This window comes from Ictalurus punctatus, chromosome 1, assembly GCF_001660625.3.
Source record: "Ictalurus punctatus breed USDA103 chromosome 1, Coco_2.0, whole genome shotgun sequence".
Taxonomy (NCBI): domain Eukaryota; kingdom Metazoa; phylum Chordata; class Actinopteri; order Siluriformes; family Ictaluridae; genus Ictalurus; species Ictalurus punctatus.
This window is the reverse complement of record NC_030416.2, coordinates 11,277,091-11,299,547: the sequence shown is the minus strand read 5'-3', so window position 1 is coordinate 11,299,547 and position 22,457 is coordinate 11,277,091. Positions and strand designations below refer to the sequence as shown.

The window sequence follows — 22,457 nt, the reverse complement described above, 5'->3', positions numbered from 1 at the left end:
TCACATCTTTACGTTCATTTGACTTCCTCTTTCTATTCTGCTGAAATGAATTTTGGTCTTTTCCTGAAGAAAAGAGAAGGTGAGGGACAGAGAGAGTCAGTAAGGCTAAAACAGACAAACAGACAGAGCCCTTTTCAATTCTCAAAGATTTATGCATCAGCATCTGAAAAAGGTAAGTTGTACAAATATAATATGCGAATATTTTTACTAAATTCGACAGTAAATGTATTCAAGCAGTGAGAGACATTTTAAATGCTTTTCATTTTATCACTGCAATCATGTCAACATAATTCACTTTTAAGTACCTGATACTTTTTACACTGAAACAATTTTTTAAACTTCAGCTTTCTGTAAATAAATATGTTGTTTGTTATTAAGTATCTGGAGTAAAAATCCAGCGTTGAGAATGCACAAATATTGTATGTTCACAAATTTTAATTAAACTTTAAAAACAACCTATTAGAGGTATACTCATGTCTTTAGAAAAAAGGTAACTTGCGGCCATGAAGGGATGCACATGGTCAGCAACATTACTCAAATAGGTTGTGGCGTCTGAGCAATGATTGATGAGTGTGCCAAGAAAACATTTCCCACACCATTACATCACCTCCACCAGCCTGGACTGTTGACACAAGGTTAGGTCCATGGATTCATGCTGTTGGTGCCAAATTCTGGCCCTACGATCTGTTTGCCTCATCAGAAATCCAGATTTATCAGACCAGGCCACATTTTTCTTTTTTTCTGTCCAGTGTTGGTGAGCCTGTGCCCACTGCAGCGTCAGGTTTCTGTTCTTGGCTGACAGAAGTGGAACTCAATATGGTCTCCTGTTATTGTAGCTCATCCATCTCAGGGTTCAAAGTGTTGTGCATTCTGAGATGCTTTTTTGTCACCACAATTGTATAGAGTAATTATCAGAGATACTGTAGCCTTTAATCTGTCCATTCTCAAATAAGCTCTCTCACCAACAAGGCATTTCCGTCTGCAGCACTGCCGCTTCTTTATTGAATCATTCTGTGTAAACTCTAGAGACTGTTGTACATGAAAATCCCAGGAGATCAGCAGTTATAGGAATACTCAAAACAGCACATCTAGCACCAACAATCATGCCATGATCAAAATCCCTTAGATGACATTTTTTCTCCATTCTTATGGTTGATGTGATCATTAGCTGAAGCTGCTCAATAGTGGACACTTAATAGTGGCTTCATTAAAGCCACAATTTCAACAATGTTTATTTTGCCAGTGTATGAGCATGAAATCAACCAGCTTCCTCAAAGTTTCAATTAACAAAACTTTCAGTACTTTTTTCTGCTAATTTATTTCTTAAGTCAGGGATCTGGGAGGGGCCTGCTAAGACTTAATTATTATTTTTTTTTTGGCAGAGTATTCTTTTCAAAGGTGCCTGGTGTGCTTGGGAATATTATCTTGCAAGATTGCATCCAAAATGCCTCTGTATAATTCTGCGTTCATGAGGTCATTGGCCTCTTTTACACTACTGTGGAGGAAGGAATTTTTTTTGCTGATCTGGAGTGGCCTTCTTTGTGCAAACAGATGCTAGTAATCAATTATCTTCAATTTCATACTGGTGCCCCTAGCAGAGTAACCACATGGTGTCAGTGACTTTGACTGTGGCATGGTTGTTGGTGCCAGACAGGTAGTTTGAGTATTTCAGAAACTGTTGATCTGGGACTTTCACGCACAACAGTCTCTAGAGTTTACACAGAATGGTGAGAAAAACAAAAACCCAAAGTGAACAGTAATTCTGCACCTAGAAACGCCTTGTTGATGAGTAGAGGTGGGTAGTAACGTGCATTACTTGAGTAACGTTTTGAAAAAAAAAAAAAACTTTTAAGAGTAGATTTAACTGGCCATACTTATACTCTTACTCAAGTTCATTTTTAATCACAGAAGTGTACTTCTGCTTCGCTACATTTGGCATTGCTTTACTGTTAAATGTTAATGAATATATGCAGTTTTAATAATTATTTTATATCATGTATAATGAGGTTGTGAGTCTCGCAATATACTGCAGTGGTATAATGCAACTGCTCACTTATTTACCGGCTCAGTCCTGGAAGATCATGGCCGAAGAGTGTAAAAAAGCGAGCGTGCTTCTTCCCCTTCCCCCACACAAACATGCTAACACACAAACACTCTCTCTCTCTCTCAATCTACACACACTTTCTCTATTGTTCTGTTCCATAATTTGATCTTTTGTTCTTTGTTGTCCTGTTTAAATGCAGATATTGACAAGTTTGTGTTGTGAAAATAAAGACAGCCAACTGTTTGGAAAACATTTGATTTTTTTGGTGTGTGTGAGATTTTGTGTTGAAAATGGCAGGTTGTGTGTTATTGTGCCCATCACAGGACTGGAATATACTGCTTCATCTCGAACCCAGGTTTAATATCATAAACAGAACAGACAGACTTCTCCATGTAGTTTGAGATTCAGGATTCAGGAAAATGAAGATTTTAATCAGATCCGAACTAACTAGAAACTTGCTACTTGAGTAGTCTTCTCATACTTGGATACTTTATTACTAGAGATGCACCGATACTAAATTTCTCAGCCGATGCCGATAACCGATTATTCAGAGTGATATCGGCCGATAGCAATAAACAACACTGATAGTTCAGCCTTTTATGCCTTCTTTTAAATTAATAATTAATTCCACAATTCTGAAGGAAATGCAAATAAAATACTGGATATGAAATATACTACTCTAAAATACATTTTTCTGTGCAATATATACTCATCTTCATTTAAACCTTTCAACAGTGTACTAGTGCTTTAATTCAGTGCGAGCAGCTCTCTTTTGATCGACAGGATAAATCAGCCCTGATTATCGGATTTTTATAAACGCATGAAAAATTATACCGATTATTGGACGGTACATCAATGCATCTCTATTTATTATTCTTACCCAAGTAATTATTAACATTATTATTTTTACTGTTACTTGAGTAGTTGTTTTTATAAATAGTTTTACTTGTACTTGTTTTTGGCTACTCTACCCATCTCTGTTGGTGAGAGAGGTCAGAAGAGAGGTTAGGTTCGAGCTGACAGGATAGCTGCAATAACTCAACTAACCACTCTTTACATCCAGTGACATCCAACGAATGCATGTCATGTCAAACCTTGAAGTGGAAAGGCTAAAAAGCAGAAGACTACATCAGGTTTTACTTCTGCCAAGAACAGGAAGCTGCTAATCAGCTGCAGTCATGATCCACAGAATGCTCTGAATGCACACATGGTTCCAAAAGAAGTTTTACAAGTTTTAGGCACACTATTATTTTTGTACAAACTTTCTTATAGATTTTTTCTTTTATAATTATAATTAAACATTACAGAAGAATTTTGCATGTCAGTAAAGAAAGCAGCATATTACATAAGAGACCACTTTTCAGACAAAAAACACAATGCAGGCTGTTGGCTTTTGCTGCAAAATTAAGAAGCGAGTGCGACAGTTTCCAGAAGAACCGTAGCTGGTTCTGCAAGATGCTCAATATAACTCACAGCTCATTTCCTTATAAAACTGCACTAAATTGTACCGGAGATTACTATTTTTAGTTTTATTTTTTTTGTGTTACACCAAATATTGACTTTGTTTCATTTACTACGGTTTACTGCTCTTTATGGTATTTTTTTTTTTTAAATATAGGAATTAATTATTTTGAAGGCATCTTTGCCCTACAGCATTTCTGTGCATGTGCCTATAAATTTTGCACAGTACTGTACATATTGTAAAAATGCTTTTAGATGATCTTGCTCTCTTATACCTGGAGATAACAGAGGAGTGCTCCCACTCTGTTGAAATAAAATGTTTTTATACTTTTTTAAAATTTTTTTTTTAAATTATTGGTATCTTTAATTACCCGCCACCCCCCCCCTTTTTTTTTAAATCAAGTATGGCCATTAGGAAACAGCCAAGGACATGTTTGAAAGTAAAAACTGATTAACAGTTGCTCTTTTCTACTTTCTTTCCAGACAGAAAAGTTGCTCTTTGTTCTGTGGCTGACCCAAAATGCTGAGAGAGTCCAGATCTTCTATATTATAACATTTTAAATGGTACAGCTCAGAATGAAGACCTGAAGATTTGTTTTTGAAAACATACTGGGACAAACACAGCTCTACGAAATATGGCCTCCTACAGGAACCAAGCATTGATCTCAGTCTCAATAATTGCTTCAATGTTTCAATTCAGCATGAGCTACAGTTTCAGGAATTGCATTGAAAGTCCTGGCTCAAACCATACAACCTTCAAATGCACTAAACGCCAAGCTCAAACAGTTACTGCCATTGTGAGTGATATACCACATTCTGCAACAAACATTTCAATCTCTTACTGCAAACTTGTCAAAATTCCTCCTCAAAGCTTCAGTCACCTGCCAAAGCTTAGTGATCTGCAACTAAACAACAATCACATGAGGAACATCGACAATGATGCCTTTGCTAATCTACAATATCTTCATACATTGAACTTGTCCAGCAATGACATGGTTCATCTCAATTCTTCCATTTTCCATGACCTCCAGAACCTCAGAACTTTGATCCTGGCCGACAATAGATTGACAAATATATCTTCTGACTTATTTTCTAATTTGTCCAAATTGGAGATTCTGGATCTACGTATGAACCAGTTAATGAACTTCTCAGCAGTGGTGCACTCCATATCAAATCTGAAAGGGCTGAAGAAACTGGACATTTCCTTCAACAGACTTATCACTTTGCTACACTCAGCCAGCCTGCCACAGTCACTTTCCCAACTTTATCTCGGTAACAACTTGCTGACCACACTGGAATGCCAGAATGACTTTCTAAGCAGTGTCCAAGTGCTGGATCTCTCTTATAATAAAGTTCTGACAGCCCAGGCTTTCTTTGGTCTGAACCTGAGCAATTTGGAATACCTGCGTCTGCATTCCACCAACATTTCAATCATAATGTTCCTTAATCATACTAATGTGATGCCTTGGCATGTAGACTTCTCAGGTTTGGGATTAAGAGAACCCCAAATGCTAGTTTCATTGTGCAAACAACTGTCATACTATCCAAATAAACATATTGAAAAAATGCTCCTTCAGAGCAATGACCTAAATGGTCTGAATGATAAGACATTATCTCACTGTCCCCCGATCACTAATGTTTTGGACCTTTCATACAATCAGCTGAAGAGCATAAGCTGTTTGCAATTCCTTGAAAGACAAAATCATCTTGCGAAACTCAGAGTTGAACACAACCACCTTACACATCTAATAAGTTGCAAAAATCACACAAAATTTCCCCACTTGAAAGAACTGAGCTACCGCTACAATCGCATTCTTGAAGTGAATTCCTTTGCCTTTAGTCATACACCAAATCTGACAACTCTTCAACTCAATATAAACATAATTGCCTACTTGGATCGAAAAGCACTGAATGGACTTAAACAGCTTGTTACACTTCGCCTGGACAACAACCTTCTGTCTGATATCTATAAGGAGAGCTTTGAGAACCTTCACAGTCTTCAGACACTTAACCTACGCAATAACCAAATTTCTGTCATATTCAACAACACCTTCTACTCTCTCAGTATGCTGAGGATTTTAGATCTAGGTGGGAACAAGATAACACATTTAATGCCCCTAGCACTTGAAGGGCTGGACAGCTTGAATAATCTTTACTTAGACCGCAATCATCTAGCAGAAATTGATGGTCACCTGATTGGAAAACTGCATCGCACACTGCAAGTGCTAGATTTACAAGGCAATTTCATCCATTACATCACAGAATATGTATACTCCCCATTTATAACGCTAAGTAAGCTGACTGACTTAAAGTTAGATGGACAAATGCCATATGGTATAACCTTATTACCTCATGCATTTTTTCGTGGTCTCACTTCCCTTAAAAGTCTTTACCTCAGCAACAATCATATCTCTTATTTCAGCACGGACACATTTGACGACCTAAAAAATTTAACGTTTTTAACATTAGATGATTCGTGTGTTGGAGTGACCCAACTCAAGCCAGGAATTTTCAAAAACCTTCACAAGCTGGAGACATTAACAGTTGAGAACATGGGCATCGGTTCATTCTCAAAAGAGGTGTTTGGTAATCTCACAGGACTGAAAGTTTTGCATCTTAACCGCAATGCCATGCAGACCTTGGATGTGGACTTGCTGGAAACTCTAACTAATCTACAGTATCTAGATGTTAGAAATACTCCTCTCAGTTGTAACTGTCCCAACAGTGAGCTCCAGAATTGGACAAAAAACAACCAGAGAGTACAGCTTATATACCTTTACAACCTGACCTGTCCGGATGTCAAAGGGTCAAACTTTTACAACTTTGACACTCATGTATGTTCGGATTTTGGAGTGTATTGGTTTGCCTCCACTTATATTGTAACATTGTTAGTAACATTACTTCCACTACTTTATGTCAAGCTCTACTGGAAATTTAAATATGGCTACTACGTCTTCCGCTCTTGGTTTGGCGAGCAGTGGCGTCGTCTTCGGGAAGAAGAAGAGAATTGCACGTACGACGCTTTCATTTCTTACAACTCAGCAGATGAGGAATGGGTGATGGAACAGCTTCTCCCAAACCTTGAAGGGAGTGGGTTTCGACTTTGCCTCCACCACCGGGACTTTGAACCAGGCCGCAACATAATCGACAACATTGTGGCAGCGGTTTATAGCAGCCGCAAGACGGTGTGTGTGATCAGCCGAAACTTCCTCTGCAGTGAGTGGTGCTCCCTGGAGATCCAACTGGCCAGCTACCGTCTTTTTGATGAGATGCAGGATGTGCTCTTACTTGTCTTTTTGGAGGACATCCATGAGCGACAGCTCTCTGCCTATCACCGTATGAGAAAGTTTATGTTGAAAAAGACTTATCTACAGTGGCCAGGGCTGGACTGCACAGATCCCATCAAGGCACAGGAGCTGTTCTGGACACAGCTTAAGAGAGCTTTAAGGAGCAGCAACAGTAGAAGCCAAGACGAAGAACAAACGTTGGAGAATGTTCAGAATGGGCCGCAGATAGATGATGCAAGAGTAGAGGAAAGAGAATATTTCATGAACCAGGGACAAATGGATGATGGGCCATATTACCTAACACCCTAACAACAGATTTATGCTTCATATCTACTCTCTTTCCTACTGACAAATCATGAAAGAAATTAAGCTTATAAGACTGAAAATAGATGGTACCAATTTTTTTTATTAATTACATTTTCCTTAAGTGATGATTAACTTGTGCTGGCATGAGACTTATTAACAACGAATAGAAAGAAAAACAATATTTTGTAAGAAATGAAGATGTAAATAAAATGACAATTTTATTACCAATATGTATTCTTGTTTAAATTTGACTACATATTCAATATGAAGTACATATGCATTATTATTGCACATGTACTTTGGTCTCAACAATCAAAAATCTCACACAGAAGGCTGATTTACTGGCGGGAAAACCCACAGAAAACACATTCTCTACATCACTGTTACTGGGCATGTTTATCCATCCTGCTATGCTGTCTAAATCACAACAATACATAATAGAGACATGTCAGTCAATCTGAAATGACTTTTTTTCTTCTTAACAAGAATCATATGTCAGGTTTATAGATATGTATCTGAGCAAATTAAATTTGCAATATACTTCTGTATGAGGAAATTACAGTCTGCTATTTAGGAACAGAATTCTCCAATTTTATACTGGAGAATTCTGGTTTGGCCAAAGCTGAAATTATAGAGTTGAAGTACACATTTGAAAAGAAAAGGGATTATTTTCACTATTCCACATATTTAACTTTTTTAAGATCTAGTGATGACACTCAATGTCACTGGATCACAATAAAAGCTATGCATTAAATAAGTAGCTATATGTAGTGGACAGCTTATGGCCAATGCTAGAAATAAGGAGTGGTCAAGTGCAAGGGTGGATCAAGACCCCACTTTTCTACATCTGTCTGAGTGTAAACAGTCATACCAGATTTTTCTGACCTGTTAAAGGAGTTGGATGGATGTGGAAACCGATAATAAGGCTCATAACAAAACCCTTCGGGAGGAAAGAATGCTGAAACAGTAGAGGAAGCACCAAAGAGCTGTCTCTCACTGACACTCTCAATGTTGTGCTGAGGAGAACAAGTCCTCAACTCTGTCAGAGGACCTAATGATGTATGGGTTTTCTGTGAATTCTCGTCTTGGAACAGAAAATTTAAATCAGGGTCAATTCGCCACTGTTCTAGCAGTGGAAGGGAAGTGCTGTGTCTCCTCCTGTTTTCACCACTGTCTAATTTTACTTGCTTCTGTGGCTCCAGGAAAAAGGGGTCTAAAGTCCGATTTGTGCATCTATAAGACATTGGTGTTGGAGTTTGAGGCCCAGTGAAGGCCTGGTGCAGGGAGAATGTCTGGGAGAATGTCTGCGAGTTGGAATGTTGCTTTGCTCTAGGAGACTCCTGAGTCTGTGCTGTTAAACTCCATTGGCTTAACTATAGACAGAGGAAACAAAGCTAAAGAACCACCACATCCCAATAACATTAAATGAATTTGCAATAAGAAATCAGAACTGTACTTACCTTTCAGACCAATTTTACTTTAGACCCTTTTATTATACTTGAAATGTGTACGTTTACAAAGCTAAAAACAGAAGATGCTGGTATAAATGTGCTAGCAGGGTTAGTATTCACACAGGCTATCACTTGTGTCAGGTGATTACACAGATTGAAACACCCTTAGACTGGATCTCCATTTGGGTTGATATTCTTCGGTCAATTTTGAGGACACATCCTTAAGCAGCGACTGAGAAGGCGCATGAGCTACGTTATTTACTCAATCGTTCCTTTTTCCCAGCAAAAAAGGCTTTTTAGAGATTAAACTTCAAGTAGACATACTAAGCAGTGACTGTCCAATCAAAGTATAACTTACACAAAAGGACAGACAACAGAACTGTAATTTTAGAGTTTTATGGTTTGAATGAAAGGGCTACAGCTTTTCAGTTTAACATGTTTGGTATTCATAGGTATGTAATTACAGACATGAAACACTTAGAAATCATGAATGCAGCTGCCTTTAAATGTATGTATGTATGTATGTATGTGTCTAACAGTGTGCCCCACATAATTCTTATTATGCTATCGAGAGCTTATATGTTATGATGCATTTCTCCACCCTACATGCGTCATTGTCAAGCTTACTGATTAGATTAGACATTAGATTTTAACCCTCCCATTTAATATCATGACTAGTCACCACTGGCTTTCACTCAAAAATCATCTTTCAGCAGGATTTACTAACTACTGAAGGAATAGTTTGGCCAAAAAATTATTTTTCCCCTACCCCAAAAGTAAATTAGCCAAAACATGTTTGCTGTCCAAAGTTTGCTTCTTGTGTTAAGGATATAATGTAGCAAACAAATATAACTACAGGTTTACTGGCAAATTTCAGCACACACTTACCTTAAATGATATTTAAATGCTAAGTAATGCAAAATTTGAATAATTGTGTACATTTTATTTTTAGCCAGTAGCACCTGCTTTCGTTTCTGTGTGTTGGTGGTAAAACAGCAGATGTTGTCTCTGTACACATTGTGCAAGTCTGTAACATAGAGGGCATACCGTATCTTGGCATGGTCGCTGGAGTTTTGTGACAAAATCCTGAGGTGAGTGTATCCCCCAAGTTTGCTTCCTCTGCCTCTTAGAGGCTGTTCCTCTTTCCACATTCTCACAAAAGTCCTCTCGTTGACAATGTTTCTGTAAGCCATTATCTAGCATAGACAATAAATAACAACTGTTCAGAATCAGAAGACAGCAAATATCAAAATCCACACCAACATACCTCTAAATCCACATTAACACCTTGCATTTTTTTGTGGATATTTTTTTTTGATAAATGACACTTTTTTAAATTTTATTATTATTATTTTTGTAAACAATTCACAATTCTGCAGTACATGGAATATGACCACTTATTGCTAAGGTGACATACCTGAATGTAATTTCATTGTCTCACTCTGTTGATCATCTTCATGCTTCCTTGTATAGGTGAAATATTTTTGCGTGTTGTCTAAACATTTGTCCACAGTGCTGGACCAGACTTGCTCTCCAGTTTGTGGGGAATGTGGACCACTGAGGTGTGAGTGTAGCCTGTGCAGGCTGTGTTGGAGCTGAGAGCCATGCCTTTCCTGCAGGTGGTGTAGTAGCACATTCCTGCACTCTGTCAACAGAGGGCAGCAGCGCTGTAGTGGAAATGAACCTAGATTGTGACAAAGACGAGCTGCCAGCCTTCTCACTTCTTCCTCTTTGGATGAAAATCCAGGTTTCCTGTGCTGACATTCATCACCCAATGCATTTCTTTCTTTGTCCAGTGTGGGTGAAGAAAACATGAAAATTGCAGGACTGGGGCCAAATTGTGGTTCATCCGAATTTAAGACTTCTGATCCCACAGGGGTGTCAAGTCTTTCATTATTTACAAAATCACGTCGCACATCCATGGCAGCAGTGGCCTTATTTGTTTGCCTTTGGTTTTGTGTATTTTTCTTTTTTGGAATGACATTATGGTCACTCGAGGTGACTTTGACAGATGTTGGAAAGGACTTATGAACAGGTTCACTTTCTGACGAAGACAAAATCACAGCTTCTTGTATCCCTGCCTGATCTGATGGGCTTCCAGATCTGGTAGTATTATCTGTAGCTTTATGAGTCTGTGCAGAACTGTGCTTTCCATCTCCACTGCATATAGTCACAGGGACTGTGTCTTCTAAATTAGTCTGTAAATTATCTGTTTTCTCAAAAGATTTCTGGTCTTTATTTGCACAAGCAGAAATGCCTTCCTCGCTTCTATCGGAAATCACAGCAGGAGGTGTTGAATGGGGAATTAAACAGGAAGGGGAAGGACTTGCCGTGGCCTGCATTTCTATGTGCTTTTGATGTTTCTTTTCCTTTACCAGTCTTTCAATGTCCACAGACCTCACCTCATGGCTGAAGAGGCCTCTGATAGATGTAAGACGACCTTCAGTGATAATGCTTGGCTTCTGTGAAGGAAATGGCTTAGCAACTGGCTTTTCTTTTCTGGAAAAGTTTAGTGAGTGACTGCATTGGCAATCCTGACACTCGCTACATGGCCCTTTGTCTTTGCTTCTCCTTTCACAGTGTTGATGGCTCTGGTTAGATCGGTTACTGCTCTGCCCTCGAATTTGATTTCTTTGTTTTATGGTTTTAAGACGCTTCGTCTTTTGAGGCTCGCTGAAACGCTCCTCAGTTTTATTGTTACTACAAACTGAACTGTGGCAAGGAGCAGAAATACCTGTATTGCAGGATTTCACCTTGGCCTTCTTATGGCTGTTGAACATATTCAAGGCAATTTGTTTATCAGACAATGCTCTTCTGTTGTGATGCCTCATAGTGAACATGCTAGTTAAATACACAAAAATAAAAGGAAATTAGCTGGACTAAGAGATTATTTGACCAACAGAGAACACAATTAGCTAGGTACTCGATGACTGACACAGTGGCATAATAATGCATCCCATAATCAAACACTTTTTGCCCATAATGTACATTTGTGTATGCACTACTAGTACTAAAGTTAACTCCTCATCTATTTCTATATAACTAATTACATTCTCATGTATTTCTATATACTTATTGTGTATGTTTCATATATATTCATTATTTGTTTAATAAAAAGAATTTCTGACCAATTATGGTGTTTCTGAGCCCAGCTGTTTCACTTGTACTCGACCAGAATGATTTTATTTACTGTATTTTCCCCCTATTTTGTTAGCCAGGTGCATTTCCAAATTAAAAAACAACAACAACAACATTTGTACTCATTTACACAGCATCAGTCTATATTAATGATCAGTGACCGAACTCTCATGGAAAACGTCTAGCGTTGATATTCGGTCAATAGTAGCCATTAAGCTAAGCTATATAGCTAGTTTGCAGTCTGGATAACGTATGGTTATGGTTAAACGTTAAATTGGTGTAACTGATTTGTTGATAATAATGCCTTTCGTCGTCAGTAATTGTGGACTTACCTGCGGTTAAGTTTCTTCTCTAACCAATCGTACCAAACACTTCATTTAATGTAATCACCCAACCTGCTGTCTACCTTGGGTTAACTTCTACACGTCGTTAGCTTGAACATAGGGTTACCTGGCAACGCAGTAGTCAAAATGGGAGAAACCGTTTTTCTATATAATTCCCAAGGACCATTTGAAAATGAACCATACTGAAGTGCAATACACACTCACAATATATTATCCGCAAGATTTATATCTCAAATAGACAAAGGAGTAATTAGTAAAGAAATGCTAGCCCTTTCTCAACCTGTAGGACTTCTTATTGGTACCTTCGTTAAATTCAACACGTCCATCAAAAAGAAGAAAAACCCCGCCCTCCATTACTCGACAACTTTCTCTGAGGATTAACGGACAGTTTGTTAAATTCAGACGAAGGAACAAATCCAAGTCCTGAGAAGTAGTCTGAATTATGTACAAAAAATAATAATGCCGCTGTTTAAATGAACTGGAAAATGTATTCCTATAATCTGCTGACAGATTTAACAAACCATTAGACAGCTGTGATTTTAATGCAAATGTATCACAAGCTTTGCATTAACTACTTACTTCTTTTAGCACACAACGCCATCTTTTGGCTACATATTGCCATAGCAGCGCTTTCATGTGGAAAGGTTTCAGTTAGAAACTGACATTATGAAAGAAAAGAAAAAAGTTGTTAGATTTACAGTTTAGAACAAAGGTCGGGAACCTTTTCACCGGGCAGAGCCATAAAAGAGCCAGATAAAAGTTAAGATTTTTTTTTTTACGTTTAGCCTTTATACCCTCCTATGTCATTATTATTATTAGTTATTATCTTTTCTGTTATTGCATAATTATAAAAAGTGGTAACTTAATAAAGGCCATTTCACATTTTGCGTTTCAGTTTCTTTTGAGAAACTTTATACACACACGTGTGTGTATAAAGTGTGTACACACGTGTGTGTGCGTGTGTGTGTGTGTGTGTGTGTGTGTGTGTGTGTGTGTGTTTAAAACAGTTTTAAGGCTTGTAGTTTATAAATAAATTTAGTATGGAGAATTGGTATTTGTAAGGGAGTATATGGTAGCCTTTGTCAAATAAAAAAATCATACACACATATACTGTATAATGATATATAATCTACGCAATTTACTAGAGCTTATTTGCACTACGATAAGGAATCTTTATTAATCACATATACATAAAAGCACAGTGAACTACTTTTCAGATGATGATGATCATGATTATATTATTATTATATTGGTATTACTATTTGCTGTTGTAGTTTATTATTATTATTATTATTATTATTATTATTATTATTATTATTATTATTATTATTACTATTATTATAACTACCCCATGGCCCATTTTAACTGGCACCTTTACACTTGCACATTTGCACGACATCTGAATGCAGTATTTGCTGAGTTTGTTTACTATCTATCAATCTAATTTAGTTACTGAACATGTATAGTTAATTTCACATATATGGGTTATAAATATGTGTTATATGTCATAAGAAAAGTTAGACTCGAAGTGTGTTTAAGTAAAAGTGCAGTTAAAATTGCTTGTATTCCCTCATTTGTAACTCGCTTTGGATAAACGCGTCTGCTAAATGAATAAATGTAAATGTAAATGTAAAATATATGGTGAGGTAGAGGCGCTTGTGAGGGAGATTTCCTCTGATCCGGGATCGGGTTCTGATCTTGACACCGCAAAGTAATTTTGTTATTTTGTACTTTGGAAATATTAGAATTGGGATCAACCTTTATTTTCTTGTTTAATCACACAGTTCATATTACTAACAAGATTGTAACATATGTTTCACTGTAGACTCTCGGGGCTCTGCTTCCCATGCCTTGATAAACTTAGTGCTACGTCACTTCCTTTATTGGCGCGTCGCTAGTTTGCGGAAGCAAGCGATAGGTAAGAACAATTGCTGTTTATTTATTTAATTGCTGTATTCCTTCATGCTAAATACTGACTAAACGTGTTGCAGTCGTGTCATTGCTCAAACTGCTAAAAAGAGATTATAAATGCACTGAAAGGAATACCATTTCCTGAATGAAAGGCCTGTATATTTCCACAAACATCTGGAAATCTCCAAAAGGCTTATTATATGAACATCCACATTGCATGATTTGTTTTAATTACAGACTACTTATTTGGATTGTTATTATTTGTAGCGCAATCCTTATCTTCCAAATTAACTAGAAGTAGCAACCCATCAGCTGCAGCGAACTGGCAACATGTCCCTGCAAAAAGCCACAACACGTTTAGCTTAGGCTATACGGTAACACAAGGGCTATTAACAAAGTAGTGCATTAGGCCTAAAGCTAACCAGAGCTGAATGTCCTCTTTTATATGTTAGCAAACTGATATAATCTCATACTGAACACGGTAAAGATTTAAGGCTGTTAAAGTATCGCAATAAGGGAAAATGTAACTGTTATATCGGAAACATTATGCTATAGAGGTATAAATAATCCCTGCTGGGGAAAAACCAAAACAATAGAAACTATCACAGAAATTCTATATATTTTTTTATTAGAAATTCTATTACAAATCATCAGCTAACCATTAAAACCATTACCATTATTGGTCCTTAATGGTATCCACTAGAACCCTGTCCAGGGTTCTACCCCGCCTTGTGCCCCATGTTCCCTGGGATAGGCTCCAGGTTTCCCTGTGACCTTGAAATGGATAAGCGGCATAGAAGATAGATAGATAGATAGATAGATAGATAGATAGATGGATGGATGGTATCCGCTAGACATAACATGCCTCTAGAAGAAGGCAATAAATGACCAGTAGAGACCCACAGGGACAATTACAGTTTCCATTAAAACCCAATGCAATTTCCATTATAATCATTAAAACAATTACAAATTCTATGAGGGTTTCTATTGTTTTGTTTTTTTTTCCCCAGCAGGGATAACATGAAAACAGATTTCCAAGTGTGATGAGTTTTTTTTTTTTTTTTTTTTTTTAAAGTAAGCAGCCTGTTTAAAAAATTTCCAGAAATAAGAGAACAGCATTTTGATACACATCTGAATGCTAAATCAGTTCCACTTTAAACAATGTTTAAGCAGTTTCCCAAACCAAATGTTGTCCTGTGTTACAACTGAAAAGAGCTGAAAACTGCTGAGAGGGCTTGGAAGGTTTTTAAGTTATCAGACTCCATGCCAGTATATGTACAGTGGACCTTATGGACAAAAAATAAACCTGTTGTGCAGCTACCTATAACATAAAATAAAGCACTCATTTATTCCATGCCTTTATAATGTATTGGCTTTTAGAATAACAGTAATGAGCAGCGGAGATAGCAATCCTGCAGCCACCCCCACCCCCTGTGATGACATACACGGTGATGGACGATGGATATCACTGGTGAGTTTGCTCAAAATACGTTCCACATATAAGCATACATGCTCGCTGAATAGCATACTATGTGCTTTCTGTTCTGGAGCAGTATCTGCTTCATTTAACCAATGTTTTTATTAAACGATGGTTTACTTTTATCAATGATGCACTTCTGTTTCTCTGTCCAGCACAATCGTTTTGTGTCAGACAGTAAAGGGAAAGAACCGGACGTGCTCTTTGTTGGAGACTCTCTTGTCCAACTAATGCATGAGTTTGAGGTATGATTCATTCTTTTGATTCAATTACACAGACAGACATTTGTAATCACGAATGTGAACATGCACAATTTGCTTATTCATTTTTGCTTATGTGTATATAGTGGCGTGATGCTGATATGGTGGTTTACTATGATAAGTAGTAAATTCATACTTTGAAATTTAACATTAAATTATACTGTAGTGGTTTACACTATAGTGGTTCTTTTTGATTATGTGTAATGTGAAAAATATGGTATTTGGTTGTTGTTATCCTGCCATGAATATTTGTATCAGGTGTTAGTGGAATATTTGTGCTGGGTCATGATTATTTGGTGGTCTAGTACAGCAGTATAGCAGGGGTTTTTAAACACCTCACTGTCAGTGCTGGTTTAGGAAATAGTACATATATATGTGTGTGTGCGTGTGTGTGTGTGTGTGTGTATATATATATATATATATATATATATATATATATATATATATATATATATATAAACACCCAAAAAATATTTAGCCAGCAGTAGTCCTGTGGTCTCTGAGCAACAAGTAAGTTATCAGTGTGTGCATACTTTAATAGATTGCAAAACCATTTGACATCATCTGCAGTATTTCCTTTGCAGTTATCAAAATGTCTATAACTCAATAAATATATTATATATTTTAAGAATACATGGTGCCTTTTTTATAGAAAAACCAGATGTCCTTGCTTTAAGAAGATGGGGGAATCTGTGTAGGTAATTGGATCTGAGACCATGCTGTGCATGTAATTCTAAAGAGGTTCTTTACTTGGGTTGAGGCAGGAAGCCAGAGTGTTTGTTGAAGTGTGGATGTATTGTGTGTTTGCAGAGGGATTAGTGTGATAACTCTGACAGCTTATTTAAGGTTTGACCGATCATGCCAGTGAAAATAAACTTGCATTAATCTAAGTATGAGGTATGAAAGGTGAATCAAGATGCGGTGACTCTAATTTTACGCTTTTAAGGGTTGAACTCAGGCAGTGTTGTGGAGTTCCAACAAAGCATCATTTTAGTAAGCAATCCAAATATGTGACTCAAACCAGAGAGTGGAATCAAAAGGATTAACCAAAGAGTGCGAACAAGAGGTGTAAATGGGAAAAATTGGACATTCAATACAGTGTGTCATAAACAAGCATAAACCTGCAAGAAAAAGAACCTGCAAGAAAAAGTGCAAGACCAACAGCAGTCCTGGTGCAGAAATGAAGGATACAAACAAAAATAAAACTTTCATTCAACAGAATTTGGTTAATAAATGCAAAACATACACAAAAACAATGCACACACAAACTGAAGCAATGATATGCATTTAATAATTAGTATTAAATCTATTACATTTAGTGTTTATTATAAAGTCATGCATTTTGTGTAGTTAACCCTTTAGAGAAGTGAACTTCATCTTGTCATTATGCTATGATAAAAAAACAACAAAGTGTTAAATTTGTGCAAACTGTTTTGTATTTAACGTCATTATTTTTTAAATGAATGAGTTACAATTTCTTTCCGACTTCTTTCTGCCTAGCCACTTGAACATAAAAATATATAATTTTTCTAACGCATTCATACAAGTGTTGAAATATAGGCAGTTTTTAAGGCTTTTCTTTTGATGATTAACCTCTTAATCTTATTGCATTGCTTGTTCATTTTTTTGAGATGGAATGGTTAAATGTGAAGCTTGATTTGGTGTTACTGTGATGTGAAGGAACAATGGTCTTGGTGCCATATGAGAGGATTTTGTGAAGATGTGGATCCCATAAGAATAGTGATTAATGCAGGAGGATGAACACAGAAACCATCACGGTAGTCTATTTGGCAATGGCTTCTTAAAGCAATTTATCAGAAATGTGGAGATGAATAGGCCAAAGAGCATCCAGCTGCTTGGTCTGCAGTCTGTTTTTCATGACTCACTTTAAAATGGGGCACTTCCACATGGAAATGTCCTGAGAGACTTAACCTGAAGAAGAAAACTATAGTAGCTTATAATTTTATGAGCTGACTGCTGTTTTACATATTATAGTTCAGTTTAATGAAAGACCATACACTAGCAACCAGTTTAAAATGCTTATAGTGTTATAAATTATACTTTGTAGGACCAAATATTGAGAAAACAAACAAATACATAGCCGGTTAGTGTCTAGTGAGCTCTTCTATTTCCTCCCATATTAAAATGTACTTATTAACTTGTTTTTTACTAGCCATACGGAAGCCCTAAGAGACCATGCATTATTTTCTTTTTCATTCTTGTGTTCTTGTTTCTCGACTTAATTTTCTCGTGATCTTGAGGTAACAAAAGTAGTTTTCTCACAACATAGTCTTATCATGAGAAAATCTCGCACCTTGTGATTGGGACTGGTGTTGCATGCATGATAACCTCCTTCTCAGGTTTCTTACACTAATGTGGAAGTTATCAATCACTGACAGACACAGAGCTGTTTCAGCTTGGGTGAGTCCCTGATCAAAGAAAAAACGAATTTGTTCATCCATGATGCTATGGGATTGTGCTAAGCTTTTGCTGCCTCCAGAAATATAAAAATAACATTATGTTGAATACACAGGAAAATTAAGTCGTAATCATGAGAAAACAAGAAAGAAAGAAAAAATGCATGGTCTCTTAGGGCTTCCATATAGCCATGATCAGTATTATTTGATCATACTTCCATTGTTTTAATTGCATCTATGTGTATGGTGGTGACAGGTGTGGAGAAATCTGTTCTCTCCACTCCATTCTCTGAATTTTGGGATTGGTGGTGATGCAACACAGCATGTCCTATGGAGACTCACTAATGGAGAACTGGACCATATCTGCCCCAAGGTACAATGTTCCAGCTGCCACATTGCTGACGTTGTGTGTGCCAGAAATTTTGACTGAGTCATAGTGAACATCTGCAGAACATTCAGTATGCAGTTTTATGCTATAGAAGTGAATTCTGATGTACAAGTCTTTATGTAAAATTTTATATAATATACATCTTTATTACATGTATCAAAATTTATTTACCCCAATTGTTTAACATTAATATACTCTATCATATTTACATGCATATTTAAAGTGTTAGATACAATTGTCACAGATATCATTGAAATATGGTCTTTTCTATATCTAGGTGGTAGTGTTGTGGGTGGGCACTAATAATCATGGCCACACCCCTGAGCAGATCTGTGGAGGCATCATGGCCATCGTAAACGTGATCAACAAGCACCTTCCTCAAACTCACGTTCTTGTACTGGTCAGTTCGTTTTTTTGCTCCTTATCTTTTTATAGCTACAGCACATTCTGCCTCTTAACATAATCCAACTAAACCTGAAGTTGTTTCATTGTAATATATAGGGCTACAACTGACGAGTATTTTCATAATCGATTAGTTGGCCGATTATTTTTTTTGATTAATCGGATGGGGGCGGGGTAAACTTTCAATACCATTTTCTTTTGTTTATTTAAAATAAAATCCACAAACTGAGTGTTACAAATATAAATTCAGCCTAAAACTTTACACAACTGTTTGTCCAAAACAGAAAAGAACCCAATACACACACACACACACACACACACACACACACACATACACACACATACACCAGAATATATATTATTACTTTAGGACTGTAGTTTAATTTGGTGCTTTTTGTGCATCCATAAAAAATAACGAATAAATACTTATACGATATAACATTTTTGTAGCAGTTTCCCCTGCCCCTTGCACACAGTGGAGCATATTGGATATAAACATAAGTTTGTGCTCATGCAGCAGTGTTTAATATCAAATGCCCCCCTGCCTTAGAGGACTTTCTTCCTCAGTCACGTGATGATTTCTCCTCCATCTGATGGTGACTGAGGTCATATTGGAAATAAAAGGTAACGCTGATATAAAAAGTAAACTGAAGAAAGTCATTATAGGTGTGACTGGGTGTCTGCTAATGTTAGCATGCGTATGACGTCATGCGCCATCGACTAGGAAGGAATATAAAAAAAAAACCCGCTAGTGATGTATTTGAGATGTTATTAACTTTTCTAAAATCCACACACTAGACGGTAGTGCAGAGTGCATAGTGTAAGCATACAATACTTCAAAACTTTAGTATTTACTCTCCGAAGCATGTTTTCAGAACAGAAGTAATGTAATGAGTAAACACACCCTGTGCCGTGCGCAGACCAACTAATCGATAATTATTGATTTTATCGATCAGTTGTTGCAGCTCTAGTAATATATTATATAACAAGGTCCACTAAAGAGTGATATTTCTGAATAACTAAATACATTTAAGCTGATGTTTATTTTACAATACTTAAAACTGAGGGTATATATATATATATATATATATATATATATATATATATATATATATATATATATATATATATATATATATATATATATATATATAATTTGCTTTACGTCATTATTTTTTTTTTTTTTATTTGCCATACATTTCATTCATGTGATAGTGTGTTAGAACATGTTTTGTTATTGACTGGTGCAGTACTCAGTGTAATTTATTATCTCTATTGCTTTCAGTAAATAAAACCTTTTTGATTCATATTGCACACACACTACACATACCCCACACACAACCACACACGCACGAACACATTTATTCACACACATTCACACCAAGGGGCAATGTAGTGTAGCTAATCTTCCTGTTTTTGGGAGATGGGAAGGAACTGGAGATGGACACGGGAAGAAGAAGCTACACACACGCACGCGCACACAGAACCGGGGACCCTGCCAACATTAACCACTGCACCTCAATGGCACCCTTAATAGGATTGTTACAGTTAGTGGGGTACAAAGGCCATTACTAAGTTGGTGTTTTGTTATTTGAAAACTGAATGGATATATTTTTCTTTCTGTCTGTCTTCTCCGTTAGGGTGTTTTGCCCAGAGGCAAGAGTCCGAACCCACTGCGAGAGCGCAATGCGCGGGTGAACACCCTGGTGCAGGCTGAGTTGGCATCTCTCTCCTATGCCTCACTTCTGGACGTGGATCCTGGATTCGTCCAATCAGATGGCTCAATCTCCCACCAGGACCTATACGACTATCTCCACCTCACTGCACAGGCCTATCAGAAAGTGTGTCAGCCGATATACACACGCATTAAAGCTCTGTTAGAAACACACACACCCTGAGTGCAGAGAAGACAAAGAAGTCTTCATACACTATTGTAGACATGTATCCTACATACAGACATTATCAACAGCAACAAAAAAACATGCACTTACATTAATACTGTTACGGACCAACATGTCACAATTTACACTAGATATAGTACACTATTAACACCTATACATACACAGACCACTCCAGGCCATTTCATTTATTGATCAGTTAATACATTACACAGCTGATCTGATCATTGATTTCACTAGAGTGATGCTTAATCTACCATAACAAAAAACTGCCACTTTATATGTTATATTTGTTGACCCCAAGCAAAACAATTTTTCAGGAAACAATGTTAGCTTAAGTATATGGAAAGTTCATGAACACTGCACAGGTAACGAAACAGTGCGTTGTGCCGAGCATGATTGAAGTCAAAGCTCAATGAATAAACACAACTTTTCTGTTTCGGCGCTCACAGTGAGCCTCCTCCCACATAACAGTGGTTAGAAAATACATGACCATGGTGAAGTGTTTGCAAAATGGTTGAAATGCATATAAATTGAACTTATTTTTTTTTTCCTGAAAGCACTTCTGATTTCTTATTTTTTGTACCATGTTTATGTTGGTGTGTCTTAAATGCATAGAAAGCATTAGGTAGTATCTGTCTCCTGGCTGTATGTCTACTGTATGTTAGAACCTGTAAATATAATCTTTTCTTTACTGCAAACTTAAACATTAAAGTAAAACAAACTTGGCATGCATACATAACCCTTTGGCATCTGACAGTACAGTTTTCCAAATCCTGTCTATAAGAATAACTGCCTTACCTTTGTTTAGTGTTTTTCTTGCTCAAACAGAACTGTTACAACTATAGAAAAGTCACATTCAGCTGATAAGATCGATCAAATGCATATGAACAATGAAAATGTTAAACACTATACTGTGACCTGTAAATAACTCTTTTATGAGTGATTCCAATTGATGAGAATGTAGTGTGATCCTACTTATTCTCAACATCCTGTCCTGTGTCGTTAATACAGAGGCCTTTGGTCACTTTTCAAGCCTGTTGGCCTGTAAAAAAATAATAAAATAAAATTCTTTAGAGCTTCCATCAATAATTCTGAGGGCCAAATCTGTGACTTAACACTGCGATATGTAAATGTCTTCTGTTTTAAAATGCTGGATTAAAACCATGGACTCAACCAACTGGGTGTCTTAATTGATATATACAGTATGAGAGGAGCTAGACTATTCCTTCCCAGTGAAACTAAAAGACTAAGCCAAAAGCATGATAGGACAAGGCATCTTTATAGTAAAATCACATCCAGGAAATTCTATTCTTATCTGGAAGAAGACTGATGTGCCTGAACAGCTTGAAATTCTAGTATATCTGTACATCTCGACATGTCAAAACAACCAGCAAATGATTCGCATATGTATTCAGTTACTCAGTTCACTCTAGCTTCAACTAAATAAATGGATAAATAAATAAACTTTTACTAACTCTTGGGCATGTCTAGCTGCGAACAGGTGGTCTTTTTTTTCTTGTACATCATTGAAGTATTAAAGAATGTTCATGGCCAGTGATGTTCAACGCTTTGTTTTTCGTTTCTGTGAGGTGAATAAAGATGTGATTCCACAGATATCATGTTCTTTTTAATGGAGTTGAACAAAGTAAATAATACACATAAAGTAAAGC

At 36.8% G+C, this 22,457-nt stretch overlaps 3 protein-coding genes across 6 annotated transcripts; 2 read left to right on the top strand and 1 right to left on the bottom strand.

The window, feature by feature from the left end:
- The first annotated feature begins 99 nt into the window (after positions 1-99).
- tlr21 (toll-like receptor 21) lies at positions 100-7,326 on the top strand. Its single transcript, NM_001200065.1, is given in 2 exon segments — positions 100-172; positions 3,989-7,326. A coding segment is annotated over 1 exon segment (2,961 nt). The 5' UTR covers positions 100-172; positions 3,989-4,140; the 3' UTR covers positions 7,102-7,326.
- Positions 7,299-12,582, bottom strand: LOC108266442 (uncharacterized). 4 transcript variants are annotated; one of them, XM_017469776.3, is made up of 5 exons: positions 12,236-12,326; positions 12,020-12,137; positions 9,967-11,390; positions 9,597-9,745; positions 7,299-8,471 (listed from the first exon to the last, which is right to left on the bottom strand). In XM_017469776.3, exons 3-5 carry the CDS (start codon positions 11,387-11,389, stop codon positions 7,890-7,892), a joined length of 2,154 nt encoding a protein of 717 aa, XP_017325265.1. In that variant the 5' UTR covers position 11,390; positions 12,020-12,137; positions 12,236-12,326; the 3' UTR covers positions 7,299-7,889. The 4 variants fall into 4 exon arrangements, with proteins under 4 accessions (XP_017325265.1, XP_017325291.1, XP_017325255.1 ...); XM_017469802.3 differs by lacking the exons at positions 12,020-12,137; positions 12,236-12,326 and adding an exon at positions 12,334-12,582; XM_017469766.3 differs by having other exon boundaries at positions 12,020-12,326.
- A 1,263-nt stretch (positions 12,583-13,845) lies between these two features.
- Positions 13,846-22,401, top strand: pafah1b3 (platelet-activating factor acetylhydrolase, isoform Ib, gamma subunit). The gene is made up of 6 exons (XM_017470003.3): positions 13,846-13,949; positions 15,323-15,413; positions 15,575-15,664; positions 18,353-18,469; positions 18,762-18,884; positions 20,527-22,401. Exons 2-6 carry the CDS (start codon positions 15,333-15,335, stop codon positions 20,782-20,784), a joined length of 669 nt encoding a protein of 222 aa, XP_017325492.2. The 5' UTR covers positions 13,846-13,949; positions 15,323-15,332; the 3' UTR covers positions 20,785-22,401.
- The last annotated feature ends 56 nt before the right edge of the window (positions 22,402-22,457 follow it).